Source organism: Procambarus clarkii, chromosome 14 (assembly GCF_040958095.1).
Source record: "Procambarus clarkii isolate CNS0578487 chromosome 14, FALCON_Pclarkii_2.0, whole genome shotgun sequence".
Lineage (NCBI taxonomy): Eukaryota > Metazoa > Arthropoda > Malacostraca > Decapoda > Cambaridae > Procambarus > Procambarus clarkii.
In genome coordinates, this window is record NC_091163.1 from 40,682,810 (window position 1) to 40,699,436 (window position 16,627).

Below are 16,627 nucleotides of genomic sequence, written 5' to 3' on the forward strand. Positions count from 1 at the left end.
TAAATAGGCATGAGGGTACAGTAGTTCATACACATTTCATATTCAGTGAAGCTCAAATAAGAGCAAGGAATTTCAGACAATACTGTACTTCCCAAATATTTTTCACGTTACTATTGGGCCTCTTGAATTGATAATAAAATATTTTAATCTAGTCATAAAATTATTACAGTAATTGAGACTTTTGGATTTATTCATCCATAACAAGAACCTATCATGAGAGTACAAGTCTCCTCGTTACCAGAGATTTTCTCGGGCATGGGCGTATTAAAAATCTGTGGCTTTCTCCTTCAGCCTGTTGACCCAGCAGAAACGAGGAGTCTCCTAGATGAGGATGGGTCAGAAACCGATGCAGGCGTTGAGGGTGACGGGAGGCTGAGACAGCAGAACCCTCGAGAGTTTGAGAACCAGCAGGAGATGAGAGCCCCACAGGCCGAGGCAGAGGTCGACGATGATGATGAGGGGGAGCGGGCGTTTGAGAATGACAGTGACCACAGGGAGCGGTCGATTGTGGTGCTGCCGGACTCGACTGTTAGTGAGAGTGATGATAATGACTTACCAGAAGTTGTTTCACACTCACCGGTCGTGACGCCAAGGAAGGTACAGTGCTCGTTTGTGAAATTTATTTTCTTTAAATGAAGAAAAAAATCTTCCTAATTTTATCATCTCTTGTAATTGTTGAATCCTCCTAATGTTGTTTTTATTAAGTTTTACGTATGAAATACAGTACTGTATATTCATCTGCATTACTTTTTCAATTGTTCCTTTTAGAACACTGTCACATTGGTCAGTTGTTCATGCTTCTCTTCGTTTTGTTTGTTTGGTTTAGAGGGATGGGTGAATATAAGAGTATGGCATTACATTTAATAATTTAAATTGTAAAAAAAATTCACAATTATTTCTAGACAAGTAAAATTGGGCGACTGCATTTCTCGGTGCATTGTTGGCATTATATGTGTTGTTCATCCATATGCTAACCTGAAAATTACAAGGGAAAAATTTATCCAACGTTGAAAGAGTTGTGTGGTGGAGTGAAAATTGTTCTGTGTACTCACCTAGTTGTGCTTGCGGGGGTTGAGCTCTGGCTCTTTGGTCCCGCCTCTCAACCGTCAATCAACAGGTGTACAGGTTCCTGAGCCTATTGGGCTCTATCATATCTACACTTGAAACTGTGTATGGAGTCAGCCTCCACCACATTGCTTCCTAATGCATTCCATTTGTCAACCACTCTCGACACTAAAAAAGTTCTTTCTAATATCTCTGTGGCTCATTTGGGCACTCAGTTTCCACCTGTGTCCCCTAGTGCGTGTGCCCCTTGTGTTAAATAGCCTGTCTTTATCAACCCTGTCGATTCCCTTGAGAATCTTGAATGTGGTGATCATGTCCCCCCTAACTCTTCTGTCTTCCAATGAAGTGAGGTTCAATTCCCGTAGTCTCTCCACGTAGCTCATACCTCTCAGCTCGGGTACTAGTCTGGTGGCAAACCTTTGAACCTTTTCCAGTTTAGTCTTATGCTTGACTAGATATGGACTCCATGCTGGAGCCGCATACTCCAGGATTGGTCTGACATATGTGGTATATAATGTTCTGAAAGATTCCTTACACAAGTTTCTAAAGGCCGTTCTTATGTTAGCCAACCTGGCATATGCCGCTGATGTTATCCTCTTGATATGAGCTTCAGGGGACAGGTCTGGCGTGATATCAACCCCCAGGTCTTTCTCTCTCTCTGACTCTTGAAGTATTTCATCTCCCAAGTGATACCTTGTATCTGGTCTCCTGCTTCCTACCCCTATCTTCATTACATTACATTTGCTTGGGTTAAACTCTAACATCCATTTGTTCGACCATTCCTGCAGCTTGTCCAGGTCTTCTTGAAGCCTCAAGCTGTCCTCCTCTGTCTTAATCCTTCTCATAATTTTGGCGTCGTCAGCAAACATTGAGAGGAATGAGTCTATACCCTCTGGGAGATCATTAACGTATATCAGAAACAGGATAGGTCCAAGTACAGAGCCCTGTAGGACTCCACTGGTGACTTCACGCCATTCTGAGGTCTAACCCCTCACTATAACTTTATATATGTGTGTGTGTGCGTGTGTGTGTGGCAACTTTGAGAGCAACTTGTGTTCGATTTTGTAGTGGTTTACTTCTCATCCCAAAGAAATTTGTTGCTTTGCATCAAATTTGATTCACTGATGCCGTAGTGCTTGTCAGTGTGATAGTAGTCTTGATCAGCACAGTCCCTGCGCAGCCAGAGGTCTCAGAATTTAATTCCCGCGCAGAACGAAATGTTTGGGTGTGTTTTCTTACACCTAATGCCTCTGTTCATCTGGCAGTAAATAGTTATCTGGAATTTAGGCAGCTGTTGTGGGTTGCATTGTAACGATGGTTATTGTTTCCTGGGTCAGCCCTAGGAGTTATGGTAACCTTAAACAACCTAATTGACTTTCTATCACCGACAATGTGAAACACACGTCAATCTTGCCTAATTTGTTGACATTCTTGAAAAGGGTAAAAGCAACTACACCTAGGACTTTACAGTGCTGTTAGGTGAAACGAGGCATCAGGTGTGAGAAAACTTTGCAAGACATCTAGCTCTGTCCCAGAATAAAACTCATGTACAATCAGTTGTGAATCCTCTGTACTAAGTACCGTACCGTATTATGCTATAGGTCACCCTTTCTTTTCATTTAATTTGCATTTACAGGTATTTCTACCTCATATTTTCTATTTTCGTGCTGTGTTTAATTGTACAGTATTTGGCGTTAACAACCCAGTCCTTCTAGTGATGGAGAAATTATTTCCCAATGAATGTCACTCTTCATCTTCGCTACTTCTAAGCATTCCTCCACTCAGCTAAATACTAGTATATAAATCTGAGGCCAACTCTCTCCTACATGGAAAGGAATTTGGAAATATGGATCCCAAATGACATGTACTTGAGTGAAGGATGGGGAAGGAAATGCAGAATAGTACTGGTGAAGAGAAGAGGTGCCGTAGTCACAATCAGAGAACACTGTATAAATGTCAGTGGTCCACAGCTGTTCAATATTCTCTCAGCAATTATGAGAAATATTGGCAGAGCAAAGGTGGACTGCTTGCAGGAAACAGTCTAAATTTTTCTCGGAGCGCCGGACTTACCAAGTTGTAGTAGATGTGTGGGCCTGTGGGCGGCTCCATACAAAAGTCTGTTGGGCCAGGGGGCCAGGCTTAGGGAGTAGAAGAACTCCCAGAACCTACTTCAGGTATGATCCAGATATGATCCCCCAGGCTAGTCCATCCTATAGTTTATGACCCTTTGCCCGGCTAAATGAGTGTGCCGGTTTTCTAAAGCTGTGGAAGGCAAAGTGTCAAGCTCTAAGGCCACTTCCTTCAATGTGGGAAAAAATTAAGACATGTAGACCCCCCAAGGCAGTTTCCTCACCCCCTTAATTACAGGGAATATATGTAACTGGTCTCTGTAGTCCTAATGCAGGTTGATGTTGCCAGTTCTACATCTGTTGCTAAGATCTACCTGCTAAAGAGGTAGATCTTTATACCTTGAGATGGTCGTTTACACCTTATGCCGTTGTTATTTGCAACATTCTGCAACTGTAAAGATGGAACTCTCTTCTGGGGGGAGCGCTGTCGGCTTCCCGGAGCTATCTCAGGCTGATATGCTAATGTCAGACTTTGGCATCAGTCATGTGTATGGAGTTCATGGCCAGAACCTGGCCCGCTCAGAGAGGCAAGGGGAGCAATGGTCTATAGAAACCCCCGTGTGGTTGGAGGCATTCTACGTCTGCCATCGACCGGGTCATGCATCCAGAAAGGGAAGCATCCCAAAACAAACCCCTATTCCGGTTAAAATTGCTACCAAAAGTCGAACTAGTGGATAGAACTCCACAACAGAAAACGAGCAAACTAGTATGACATCACACATCACTGCGCCGCTGTCTGCGCATCTCCCCCCTCCCAGGGAGTGGGACGGGGGAGCCCCAGACCTCTCACGCCAGCTATCCACCCATCAGTGCTGAGGCTAGTGCTAAAGGCACCAGTTGTGTGCTCCAGCTCCAGTGGTTGTTTCAGCACTGTACCTAGAGTGTGGTATCTGTCTTCTAGGTGGTGCGTGAGCCGGGAGTGAGTCTCCAGTACTCGGGCTGCATGCGCCTAGGGTTCCCTTCCCTAGGTGCCCTGTAAGTACTGTCCTTGAGGCTTGGGGATACCATCCACAAGTTCCTTAGGTCCTGCTTCTGCTAGGCCATTTACTGTTTGGTTTTCGGCCGCCCTTTTTGTGATGGGGTTTCTGTCTCCCTTGTTTGCCTTAGGGTAAGGGGCAGTTTGCACTGGTAGGGGCGCAGGATACTGCGCAGCTTTGTTTTCATCAATCATAGTGGCTGGCTGTGTTCCGCCTGGGTACGTTGTCCTCTTGCGGGATTTTCTTTTTGTTTGTCTACCTGATGGGGGTCTGCCTTTGGTTCTTGCCCCCTTTGTACTGAGTTCTCTTCCTTCTTCTGGTGGTACCCCCCCTGTTAGGTCCCCGTGAGTGTACACGTCCCGGGGGTTCAGTTCTTAGAAAGTTGTTTGGTAGATTTCGGCTCCGGTTAGCAGTACCCTGCCTGGGATTACCTGAGCGCGAGTCCTCTTATAGTAAACGCTCAGGACCCTGGGAAACCCCTAGGGGGAGTGTTGGCCCGATGAATGTGGCCCTGGAGTCCCCCCTCGCTTTGTGCGAGTTCGAGAGTTGCTCTGTCCCCTTGTTTCAGGATGACTCCCTGTTTTGCCTCCGTCTGCTGCCTGTGGGGTAGGTGACACCTTTGGCCCTGAGTCCTGTAAGTTTTGTTGCTTCTTTGTGACTCAGTTACCAAGCCTTATGCTGACTATGTGGGTGCAGGCAGCGCGGGCATTGCACGTTGCACGTTGCACGTCGGTGGCAACACACTAGGTTGTTTGCTCCCTGGAAGCCCCGAGGCTGCCCCGTTTTGGTTGGTGGTCTTGTCAGGTCCCCCCCCCCTCCCTTTCCTCCCTGCGTCCAGGTCCTTACCATCTGTGGGTTCAGGGCTGGGGCGGGGCTTCCATGGTTTTGAGACTCGGTTGGTCTCGGGGAATTCCCCTTCTGGGGAAGCAACGGGAGCATTTGAGCCTGTTCTCCAGCCGTGTTGTATGGGTCTACCAGTGGGCTCCCTTCCTTTGTGCTTTTCACGGCTACCCTGTTTTTTCTTGTGAGGCTGGGGCTTTGGGGGAACAGCTCGGCCCCGGGGCCTGCCGTGTGGGGTGCCGGGGCTGGGGGGGGGCTGACTTGGGGGGGGGCCTCAGGTCCCGTTGGACCCCGCCGGGTTTTTTTCTGTACTCTGGGCGGGGCTTGTGGTTACGCGGAGTGGGGTTTTTTCCTTCCCCACTCCGCATGAGTTGTTGGACATTGGCCCCTCCCTGGGCTCGGTTCCTTGTCCCTTAAGCCCGTTAGTTCCGTCCTGTCAGTATGTGCTTTTCTCAGTTCTTCACCCTTTTTTTTCTTGGGACGGGACTTCTCCGTCATGTTCCCCTCTTCTTGGGGTTCTGCGTGACTTGATCTCAGGTGCGACTGGGCCTTTCTGTGCCTTCATCATTTGTGCTTGTTTCTCTGTGTCCTCGAAGGTTCGGGACGGTTTTTGCTCCTTCCCGTATTATTGGAACGTCTGTCGTCTTTCGATGAAGCTTCCCTCCAGTCCTTTCTAGGGCTTGTTGGTCCTCTTCAGGGCTTCTTCTTGGTTTTCAGGCCTGTCTCGTTCTTTCCCTTTCTGGCCCTTTCGGTTCCGGTTGGTTTCTCGGGGTCTCTGTTTTCCTGTTGGTGTTGGCCTCGGGGAGTCGGGTCGCTTCATGCTCTCCTCCGGCGCTGGGGTTTCTGCTCCTTTGCTCGGGGCGATCGTTTTGTTCCTCTGCGTCCTTCTCCTTCTTTTCTGGCGTAGAGGCGTAGAATGTGACTGCTGCTTTCCGGAGGGGGATCCCTGGATTATTGATGTCTTGTTGGTTTGGCCGGGGGGGCTTCAGGTTTTGTGCCCAGTTGCGGCTCTACACTGTGCGCACGGCTTGTGTGTCTGTGGACGCGCTTAGGATTGATCCGGTTTCCCTTCTTCCCTGTTCACAGGTGCGGGTCTCCCGGGTCATCCGCAGGGTTCTTAAGGCTGGCCAGCCTGCGGTTTCTCCCTGTGCCCGTGACGTTCGCAAGTTCGCGGCTCTTGCTGCCATTCCTTGGGTCTATGTCTTGGGCGGACATTCAGGAGTGGGGATTTCGGCAGTCAAACAGGGGTCCTGGCTGCTTGTTGTCTTGTTCACGTCCTTAGGCCTGGTCAGGCCTGTGTTGCTTTAAGTTGGCAGTTACAGCTGGTTGTCTCACTTCGTGTTGAGGTGTGAGTGGTGGCCGCCTCCCAGATATGTCCCTTAAGACCTTCCTCTATGGGTAGTTAGCTCCAGGGAGCAGACGGGGCTTCCCCCAGAAAACCAGCGTTAAATGTAGTGAAACGCCATTTTCTGGGTAAGACCTGGAGGCTCCTCGGCAACCCTCTCCCCCTCCGGTCAGCAGTTTTTCGCGTGTTTTGACATCCAGCCTCAGAACTGATGGGTGGATAGCCGGCGTGAGAGGTCTGGGGCTTCCCCGTCCCCCTCCAAGGGAGGAGGGAGCTGCGCAGACAGTGGCATGGTGACGTGTGACGTCGTACTAGTTTGCTCGTTTTCTGTTGGGGAGTTCTATCCACTAGTTCAGCTTTTGATAGCAATTTTAAACGGAATAGGGGTTTGTTTTGGGAGGCTTCCCTCTCTGGATGCTTGACCCGGTCGATGGCAGACATACAATGCTTCCAACCACACGGGGGTGTCTATAGGCCATTGCTCCCCTTGCCTCTCTGAGGGGGCCAGGTTCTGGCTCATGGTCCCCGGTAGGCCCACAGAACTCCATACACATGACTGATGCCAAAGTCTGACATTAGCATATCAGCCTAGTACGCTCCGGGGAGCCTCCGGGTCTCACCCAGAAAATGGCGTTTCATTACATTCAACGCTGGTTTTTTATAGTTATGTAAAATTAATATTTAGAATTTTGCCTATAATAGTGGCCTTACTTCAATTTGTTTTTGTGACTTGTACTTTTGACTAACCCTGTAGTTGTCTTTGTGCTTGTGTGTTTGTAGTTTTGTGTTTCAGTGTTTGTGTATTGTATGAGTAATTATCTTAGAGTCCTCTCTAACTACATTTACATCTTCACTAAATTTTCACAATTTAAAATATCCTATGTGATTGCTTATTACAGTAATTATAATTAGGTGTGTGTGTGTATCTGTCATATTCCTTTCGTATGTTGTTTGTTGATCTCTTGATGGTTTGTTTGCACAGAAATCACAATTAACTTTTGGTTCTTCTTTCCATGAACCAGGTTGATGGGGTGAGACAGGAAATTCTTGAAACTGACGAGGTGATCACCGGTGATTTTGACCCCATAGAACTGTGATTGTCGCTAACCCTCCCCCATCTCTCCATTAGTCGATGCCATGAGCCCCGTGATCGTGCTGTAGTAAGACTTGTGTGTGCGCGAGTGTCTGCATGTGAATGTGTGTGGGCGCATGCGAATGTGTGGGCGCGTGTGTTTGTGTAATTACCTAAGTGTAATTACCTAAATGTATGTGTGTGTGTGTGTGTATGTGGTTGTCTTTGTAAGGCATGCATGTTGTCATATCTGTAGAGCCTCTTAAAGTTCATGTTTGCTATTCATAGACCCCTATCTTGAGGTTATCTTGAGATGATTTCAAGGCTTAGCATCCCCGTGGCCTGGTCCTCGGACAGGCCTCCTTTTGTTACACATCCCCAGGAGCAGCCCGTAGCAGATGTCTAACTCCCAGATACCAATTTACTGCTATGAGAACAGGATCATCAGGGTGAAAGAAACTCTGTCCATTTTGTTTCTACCTCCGCCGGGAATCGAACCTGGAACCTTAGGAATACAAATCCCGAACTCTGTGTGCTCAGCAGTCAGGCTCCCTTTAAACTCCCCTGTGACTAGTTATAACTAGGTAGTGTATTGCTCATGTTCTGGGCTTTCATAAACATTGTCTATGTCAGGCATCTAAGCTTTCTTCCACTTCCAGCAAGTCTGATTTGATCATCACAAAAACGCAAAACAATTCTTTTCAACAGAAAAGGTGGACAATAATAAAAAATCCACAATATACGTAAACTATGGTGCTTCTAGGTCACCATCTTTGAGTGTACTGTACCTGATAAATATTAAACCAATCATTGATTCAACTTGTTAACAATTAAACCATTCGTTGATTCAACTTGGTAAAGATAATAAATTGTCATCCACACTTCCGTGGAAATAAACATTCCATTTACCAATATAGAGCTTCGATAGGTCGACAGAGCTTGGGCCTCACACGAGTGGGGTCCACACCTTGAGTCTCCTAGAGCACAGCTGAATGGAATTGGTAAAGATTGATTTGCCATCATGTTCATTTGCTGGGTATTGACACATGCCTGTGTATCTCCTGCACTCCCACAGTCAATTTGGTCCACTTTGCAGGAAACAATAATTTGTTTATTTTTTGGTTTTCTCAAATTTTGACTGATAAACATAGTCAACCCACTTTCCATTTTAGTATATTTGTTGTGCCATCAAAAGGAGGCCTGGTCAAGGACCGGCCCGCGGGGACGCTAAGCCCCAAAAACACCTCAAGGTAACCTCAAGGTAAGGTAAGGTGCCATACAAAATTAGCAAAATCCCAATGTTGATAGATGTGATCATGGTGCATTGATATCGATTAGGGTAATTTCAAACTCCTCCAAGACATGTGGTTTTGAGTGGTGTTTGTGTACATCTGATTGGCAAAAAGAATTTTTCGAAGCGAAGCCCATTTGCTCCTTGGAGCTATCTGACTTATATTAGCTATATTAATCTGGAGCTTCAGTCATGACTTGTTGTTTTATTAAACAACGCCTATGCCTACTGGGAACCACAAGCCAGAACATGGTTCCCTCAGAGAGGTGCAGGGAGTGATGGCCTATGAAAACTTCACTCCTTGAAAATATATTCATGTCTGCCTCTCATTCAGCCCCCCCCCCCCTCCTGGAGGGGGATGGGGAGGTCCCATCAAGCCGGCCGCTAGACTGCCAGTTCGTCGACTGAAATCGACTGGGGCGGATGTCAACTCTGGCTGCCATTTCCTGTCAAGATTTTGCCACTAGTGGTGTTATGCCTGCCATGTGTTGGGGCGTTGGCCAGGAGTACCAGTACTTCGGGCTGACTTTGGCCTCGCCCTTGAGGTCAGCAGTGGTCTTGGTACTTTCAAAGGGCCCTGGTTAGGGAGTGTTTGTAGCTGGTTGGGGCGCACGGTGCTGCTCAGCTCAAGTTTGAGGGTTGTTCGTTATCTTTGTCTCAGGGTGACGATTGCCTGTTTTCAGGGTGATGATCGCCTGTTTTCCCTCCGTCATGCTGCTTCTTGGGTCGACGACACCTTTGACCCAGAGTCGTGTGGGACTTGTTTCTTGCTCGTTCTCCAGTTTACCCATTCTTCTTCGGAAGTTCTTAGGGGTCAAGCAGCTGTCGCGATGCATTTATGGTAGGTTTAAGTTATTGCAACACACTAAATTGGTCGCCTGCTCAAATGCTCCGGGGCTGCCCCGTTTTGGTTTTATGGTCTCGGACTTAGGGGCATTGGTCTCTTCGGCCTTGGTTCCGTCTGCCCCCTCGAGTCCATTTCCAGTTGGTGTGGTCACCCTACTCCTCCTCCCCATGCTGCTGGATCCCAAACGTCTGAGGTTTCGGATTCGGCACAGGGTTTAGTTGGGAAATGAGACTTGGGCGGCCCCTTAGGGCTGTCCCATTTGATACGGGGACGGAAGCCATTGAACCTGATTGTTCCACCGAGGCTTCAGGGTCCTTCCAGCAGACCCCCTTCTTTGAAGCTTTTGCCTTGGGTTCCACCTTTTCTTCAAGGATGGTGGGCGTGGATGTGGGGTTCTGTCCCGGGGCCTCTCTCAAGGAGTCTCGAGGCTTGGGGGGGGGGGAGCCTGCTTGGTGTGCTTGGGCTCCAAATTGCTCCTGCTTGGGCCTTTGTGCTTCTGAGCAGGGGTCTTGCTGCGGGTGAGGGGGTTTTTGTTCCCTTCTTCCCTTCGGCAATTGTTTTGCCATATTTGCTGGGGTGTTATGCATTTTTGGTTGCTCTCCGGTTGCATTGTTTATGTTGGCAGCCATTTTTGCTCTCCTGTTTGCATGCCTGGCCACCAGAGCGGTGCTCCGTGTTGCGTTAACCTTTGGAGGCTGGGTGTTTGGGTCCACTTGGGTGCATATTTCGTGTGTTTTTGCGCTCTGGGATTTCCCAATGTCTCTATTGCTTCCTCTTGTCTGCTATTTCTCTGGTGGGTTTTGTCTGTGCAGCCTGGAACATGGAGATAATGTATGTGGTTTTATGGGGTTTTCCCATTTTGACAACTGCCTGTGTTTTCGGTTCTCTTCGCTGGGGTGGTGCTTTGGCTCTTCACACCATTTCTCTCCCTCTTTTTCTTGGGGTGGGGGAGGGGGCACTTCCCTGAATGTTATGGCTTTCTGCTGTTTTTTGTTTTCAGCTTTTGCCTCTTCCCTGCCTCCTGCGTTCTTGTGTTCCTTCTCTGCCTCTGAACTTGTGTTTTCTGTGGGAGAGCCCCGTTGGCTCCCTGGAGCTATCAGACTAATATTTGCTATATTAGTCTTGGGCTTCAGTCAATTGGAGTTCTGCCTACTGGGGACCCCACGAGCCAGAACCTGGCCCACTCAGAAGAGGCAAGGGCCTATAGAAACTCCGTGTGGTTGGAAGCATTCTATGTCTGGCATCGACCGGGTCAAGCACCCAGAAAGGTAAGCGTCCCAAAACAAACCCCTATTCTGGTGAAAATTGCTACCACAAGCTGAACAAGTGAACTCCCCTAAAAGAAATGAGCAAACGATCATGACGTTACATGTCACCACGCCGCTGTCTGAGTAGCTTTCCCCCTCCCCGGGAGGGGGAAGCCCCAGACCTACCCGCTGGCTATCCACCATAAGTTCTTCGGCTGATGCTAGAGGCTGATGTCGTGTGCTCCAGCTCCGGTGGTGGTTTCAGCACTGTACCTAGAGTGTGGTAACTGTCTTCTAGGTGGTGCGTGAGCCGGGAGTGATTCTCCAGTACTCGGGCTACATGTGCCTAGGGTTTCCTTCCCTAGGTGCCCTGTAAGTATTGCCCTTGGGGCTTGGGGCCACCTTCCACAAGTTCCTTGGGTTCTGCCCCACTAGGTCATTTACTGCTTGGTTTTCGGCCGCCCTTTGTGTGCTTGGGTGTTCTGTCTCCCTTGTTCGCCTTAGGGTAAGGGGCAGTTTTGCACTGATGAGGGGCAGGGTACTGCGCAGCTTGTTTTCACCAATCTTGGTGGCCAGCTCTGTTCTTCCTGGGTACACTGTCTTCTTGCGGGGTTTTCTTTTTCTTTTTGTTTATCTGCCTGGTGGGGGGGATGGTCTGCCTTCCTTCTTGCCCCCTGTGTACTGAGTATTCTTCCTTCTTCCGGTGGTTCCCCCTGCTAGGTCCCTGTGAGTGTACACATCCCGGGGGTTCAGTTCTTAGAAGATTGTTTGGTAGATTTAGGCGCCGGTTAGTAGTACCCTGTCTGGGATTACCTGAGCGCGAGTCCTATTATAGTAAACGCTCAGGACCTTGGGAAACCCCTGGGGGCGCGCGGGTCTGATGGATGTGACCCCGGAGTCCCCCCTCGCTTCCAGCGAGTTTGAGGGTTGCTTTCACCTCTTGTCTCAAGGTGACTCTCTCTGTCTTTGCCTCTGTCTGCTGCCTATGTGGTCGGTGACACCTTCGGCGCAGAGTCCTGCGAGTTTTGTTGCTTGTGACTCGGTTACCCAGTCTTATGCTGACTATGCGGGTGCAGGCAGCATGAGCGTTGCACGTTGAGCTTCGATGGTGGCAACGCTCTCGGTTGTTTGCTCCCCGGAAGCCCCGAGGCTGCCCCGCTTTGGTTGGTGTTGGGGCTTGGGGGTGTTGGTTGCTTTGGTTCCTTCCATACCCTCTTGTCTTTCCCCAGTTGTGGTCTAGTCTGGTCCCCCCCTTCCTACCTGCATCCGGATCCTTACCGGATGCAGGTAGGAAGGGGGGTTCCTTACCTTATCTGTGGATTCTGGGTCGGGGCAGGACTTTGTTGGCACTGGCTTTTCTGGTGGGGGGCTCAGGGCCGTCATCTTGCCACATGCTGTCGCCTCGTTTCGTGCGGCGCTGGCGGAGCCACTTCGGCTTCCTTTAGGTCTTGGTGTTACCTTTAGGTTTTGTTGTTACATCTGCATCGTTCGTAAGCTGTCTCGTGCATTGTTTCACCTCTGGCTTGCACATGCGCCGCCTGAGCCGTCCTGGTCTCTGGACAGCCTGCTCTTTCTTCTCCTCGGTTGGTTGTGACCCCTTCAGTTCGGGTTTGTTTCTCGAAGGCTCTTTTCCTGTTGGCATTTGCTTCTAGGGGTCGGGTCGCTGAGCTTCTTGCTCTTCTCCGGCGCAGGGGTTTCTGCTCCTTCAGTTGTTTGGTTGCAGCCTTCAACTTTTGGTTGCAGGTTGCAGCGATTGGTTTGTTTGGTTGCAGCCTTCTCCCTCTTTTCTGGCACGGAATGAGGCTGCTGCTTTCCGAAGGGGTCCTTGGTTTGTTGGTGCTTGGTTGGTCGGGCCGGGGGTGCATCGTGTTTTGTGTCCGGTAGCGGCCGTCCACTGTTATTTGCGCGCCATGGCTTCTGTGTCCTGGACGACGCACTTTGGGTTGCTACGGTTCAGTTCTTCCCTGTTCGCAGGTGAAGGTCTCCCAGGTCGTCCGCGGTGTTATTGCGGCTAGCCAGCCTGTGTTCTATCCCCGTGCCTATGGCATTCGTAGACTCGCTGCTCTTGCTGCCGTCATGGCGGCATGTCCTAGCTAACATTCGGGCACGGGGCTTTTGGCGGTCGTACCGGGGCCTGGCTACTCGATATCTCGTGTCATTCCTGGACCCATTCGGGCCTGTGTCGCCTTGGGTTGGTGGTTATCTTGAGATCTTGAGGTTATCTTGAGATGATTTCGGGGCATTTTAGTGTCCCCGCGGCCCGGTCCTCGACCAGGCCTCCACCCCCAGGAAGCAGCCCGTGACAGCTAACTAACACCCAGGTACCTATTTTACTGCTAGGTAACAGGGGCATAGGGTGAAAGAAACTCTGCCCAATGTTTCTCGCCGGCGCCTGGGATCGAACCCAGGACCACAGGATCACAAGTCCAGCGTGCTGTCCGCTCGGCCGACCGGCTTCCTTAGATTGCAGCCAGTTGTCTCGACTTTTAAGTTGGGGAGTGTGCGGCGACCACCTCCCGGGTATGTCCCTCTTTTTTTCTCTGTGGGTAGTTAGCTCCGGGAAGCCAAAGGGGCTCCCCCAGAAAACCAGCGTTGAATGTAATGAAACGTCATTTTCTGGGTGAGACCCGGAGGTTTCCCTGGCATCCCTCCCTCCCTTCCTTCCTCCGGTAGGCGGTTTTTCGCATTTTTTGACATCCAATCTCAGAACTGATGGTGGATAGCCGGCGCAGTAGATCTGGGGCTCCCCCGTCCCCCTCCCTTGGAGGGGAGAGCTGCGCAGACAGCGGCACGGTGACGTATGATGTCATGATCGTTTGCTCGTTTCTTTTAGGGGAGTTCTATCCACTTGTTCGGCTTGTGATAGCAATTTTCACCAGAATAGGGGTTTGTTTTGGGATGCTTACCTTTCTGGGTGCCTGACCTGGTCGTTGGCAGACATAGAATGCTTCCAACCACACGGGGGTTTCTATAGGCCATTGCTTCCCATGCCTCTCTGAGGGGGGCCAGGTTCTGGTCTTGAGACTCGAGCAGTCTCAGGGGATGCCCCTTCCAGAGTGGCGACGGGTCCGGCATTCGAGTCCTTTCTTTCTGGCGAAGCCTCCGAGTCTGACCAGTGGGCCCCCCTTCTATCTGGCTTTCACAGCTGTGCCGGCCTTTTTTTTTGAGGCCGGTGCTTTGGGTGATGACTCGGCCCTAGGTCCTGCAGTGGAGGATCCTGGGGCTGGGGAGGGGGCAGACTTGGGGGGCCTTGGGCCCCATTGGACCCCGCCTGGGTTTTTCTGCCCTCGGAGCGGGGCTTACTGTTACAAGGCGTGGGTTTTCTTTTCCCCTCTCTGCGTACGAGTTGGACTTGATGTATGCCCCTCCCCGGGTTCGGTTCTGTGTCCCCCCCCCCCCCACGGGTGCGTCGGTTCCGTCCTTCCAGAGGTTTTTGACTTCCCGCATCTAACCTGCTGTGGTGCGGGCAGCCCTTGCGGCTTACCTCCTGCGTGACCCAGAGTATGCCTCTGTTATGGATCCGATTTCGTTCAGGTTTGGGTCTTCATTTTCCTTGGGTCCGTTACGGAGTTCCGGAGTTGTCCTGGCTGGCGGACTGTCCTGTGTTTGCCTTGGAGGCTTGGCATACCTTCTATCGTTCCTGTACGCTTGAGTGGCGCGAGGCTTCGACGGTGGTTCAGATTTTCCTGGGGGGCGAGTTTGAGCACCTCAATGAGTGTTTGTTTGCCCCTGCCCTTCCTCAGGAAGTTGGGGTTGTGCAGCTCCATGTGCAGGTTCCTTCCCTTACGGCTGTGGATGTTGCCGAGGGCTTGCGTGCTCGATGCTTCTTGGCTTTGGCTTTGCGTTTTTTTTCCCCTCCTGGAGCTGTCTTCGGACTGGCTTGAGGAGGATGTTGGAACACTGGGGGCCGTTCCTGGGTCCAGTGCCATGGGCTCGGCGGCTCACTCGTTGTCTGCCTTGTTGAAGCTGTTTGCGCCGATCCTGCGGGATGCAGTTTCACTGTTTTATGCTTCCTGGCTCGCATATCGGCAGTGGTGCTTGCCTCTCTCTGGAATCTGCCTGGGCCCTGGCTCTTAGGATGTCTTCACCTTTTTGCCCCCTGCTGTTTGCTGACTGTGCAGTGGCGCACTATTTGCAGGCTGCCTCAGTCAGTTGTCATCATATGTCCGACTTGTTTGTTCTCCGGGGGCGGGCCTTCCCGAAAGGCCAGGGCTTGGGGTTCCTTTTGTCGGGATAGGCCACTGGGGCCAGTTTCGGGGCTGGCCCTGCCTTTGGACCTGCCTTTGTCTGGTTGGCGCAGTCTTCGTTCTGTGCGAGGCTCGGGTTCTTGTAAGGGTCGGCGGCCCTTTCGCGGTTCGCTCCATTGACGGGGCAATGGGGGGAGGCTTGCGCTGTTCGCTCACACCTATTCCCTCGATTTGTTGGCGTTTCGGGTCGTTTCAGTCGGCCTGCGGTGGCGTTTGGTTGCCCCTCCTCCTTCGGGGGTTCGGGGCTGGCGGGGCAGGCCTCTTCTGCGCTCTGTTGGGTCATCTTGGAGTGGGTTCGCTTGGGCGTGGTCGAAACGACGACGTCTCTCAGATGGGTTTCCTGTCTGTTCCCAGTCCCGAAACGGGACTTTGCGGACCTGCGGTTCATTCTGGACTTGTCCCATCTGAACCCCGGGTTCGTTGCCCCTCCTTCCGGATGAACACGCTGTCCCAGGTTCGGCACCTGTTGGAGCGGGCACTTGGATGGTGTCCCTGGACTTTCGGGACACTTATTGGCACGTCCCGATTCATTCAAGGTTCAGGGACTGGCTCGGTTTTGTTGTGGGGTGACAGTGTTACCTCTTTCGTTGTCTCCCGTTCGGGTTGAACCTGGCACCGCCTCTCTCGCGAACCTGGATTTGGCCCCCAGGGGCCTTGTGTCGACTGCTACATCGTTGGCATCCTCTTTGGGTTTTTCGGAGTTCAGTGCCTTGGCGTCTGCCCGAGCCCTCGATCGGTGTGTTCACGGACACATCGTCTCTCGGCTGGGGCTTTGTGACCAGTGCTCACCAGGCCGGCCATGGGCGGCGGAGTTCGTCCTTCCATCGGACCCACAGCACGGTGCGGGAGTTCGTGGCAGTATGGTTTGCTCTTCAGAGGATTCAGGTCACCCGCGGATCGACGATCCGGCTCTATTCAGACTGCTCCCCGGTGGTTCATTGCCTGAACTGAGGGGGTTTGATGCAGTCCTTGGCTCTCTGGCGCTGGTCGCTTCGAGTGACTCGTCTGCTGAGTTCTCGGGATTTGGCTCTCCTGGCAGTTCACTTTCGGGGTGTGTCCAACGTCTTGGCAGACGGCCTGTCTTGTTTCGTTCCCCCCGTCCACAGAATGGACGGTCGACGCCGACTCCTTCCGTTGGCTGTGCCAGATGTTCGGGCACCTGGAGGTGGACCTCTTCGTGTTGGCGTGGTCGGGCTCCCGTTCCCGACTGCGAGGCTGTCGGGGTCAAAGGCATCGACCAGTCGTTGCCTTTCGGCAAGACTGGTCGAGGTGGGGGTTCATGTATCTCTCTTCCCTGGTTCCAGGTCCTGACTCGCTTGGAGACTTACCAGGGGAGAGTAGTCATTGTGGCACCGTGGTTGCTGGCCCAGCTTTGTCTTTGCATGGTGTCCGAACCCGAAGGTTTTCCTGCGGCTCCACCTCTTTCAGCAGATCGGACAAGTGAGTTACGTGGCTGGTTCAGTCTTATCGAGTCTACTAGTATGGTGTTTTTTACTCGTGTCTATCATCATCTCTATGGTGATTAGTGGCTTCGTTGTTGGTGTCCGACCTGCAGGCTAAATCTAGG

General features: G+C 51.2%; 1 protein-coding gene across 12 annotated transcripts in view; it reads left to right on the forward strand.

Moving 5' to 3' along the window:
- Positions 1–16,627, forward strand: part of Mrgn1 (Mahogunin ring finger 1) — a 153,430-nt gene that overhangs the window by 120,529 nt on the left and 16,274 nt on the right. For 5 of the 12 annotated variants that reach the window (XM_045763015.2, XM_069324529.1, XM_069324531.1 and 2 more), the window contains 2 exons: positions 292–597; positions 7,379–7,417. In XM_045763015.2, the coding sequence (XP_045618971.2) occupies positions 292–597; positions 7,379–7,417 (345 nt within the window). Of the gene's footprint in view, positions 1–291; positions 598–7,378; positions 7,517–16,627 lie in introns of all 12 variants that reach the window. The other 7 variants (XM_045763022.2, XM_069324532.1, XM_069324530.1 and 4 more) reach the window with 2 other exon arrangements.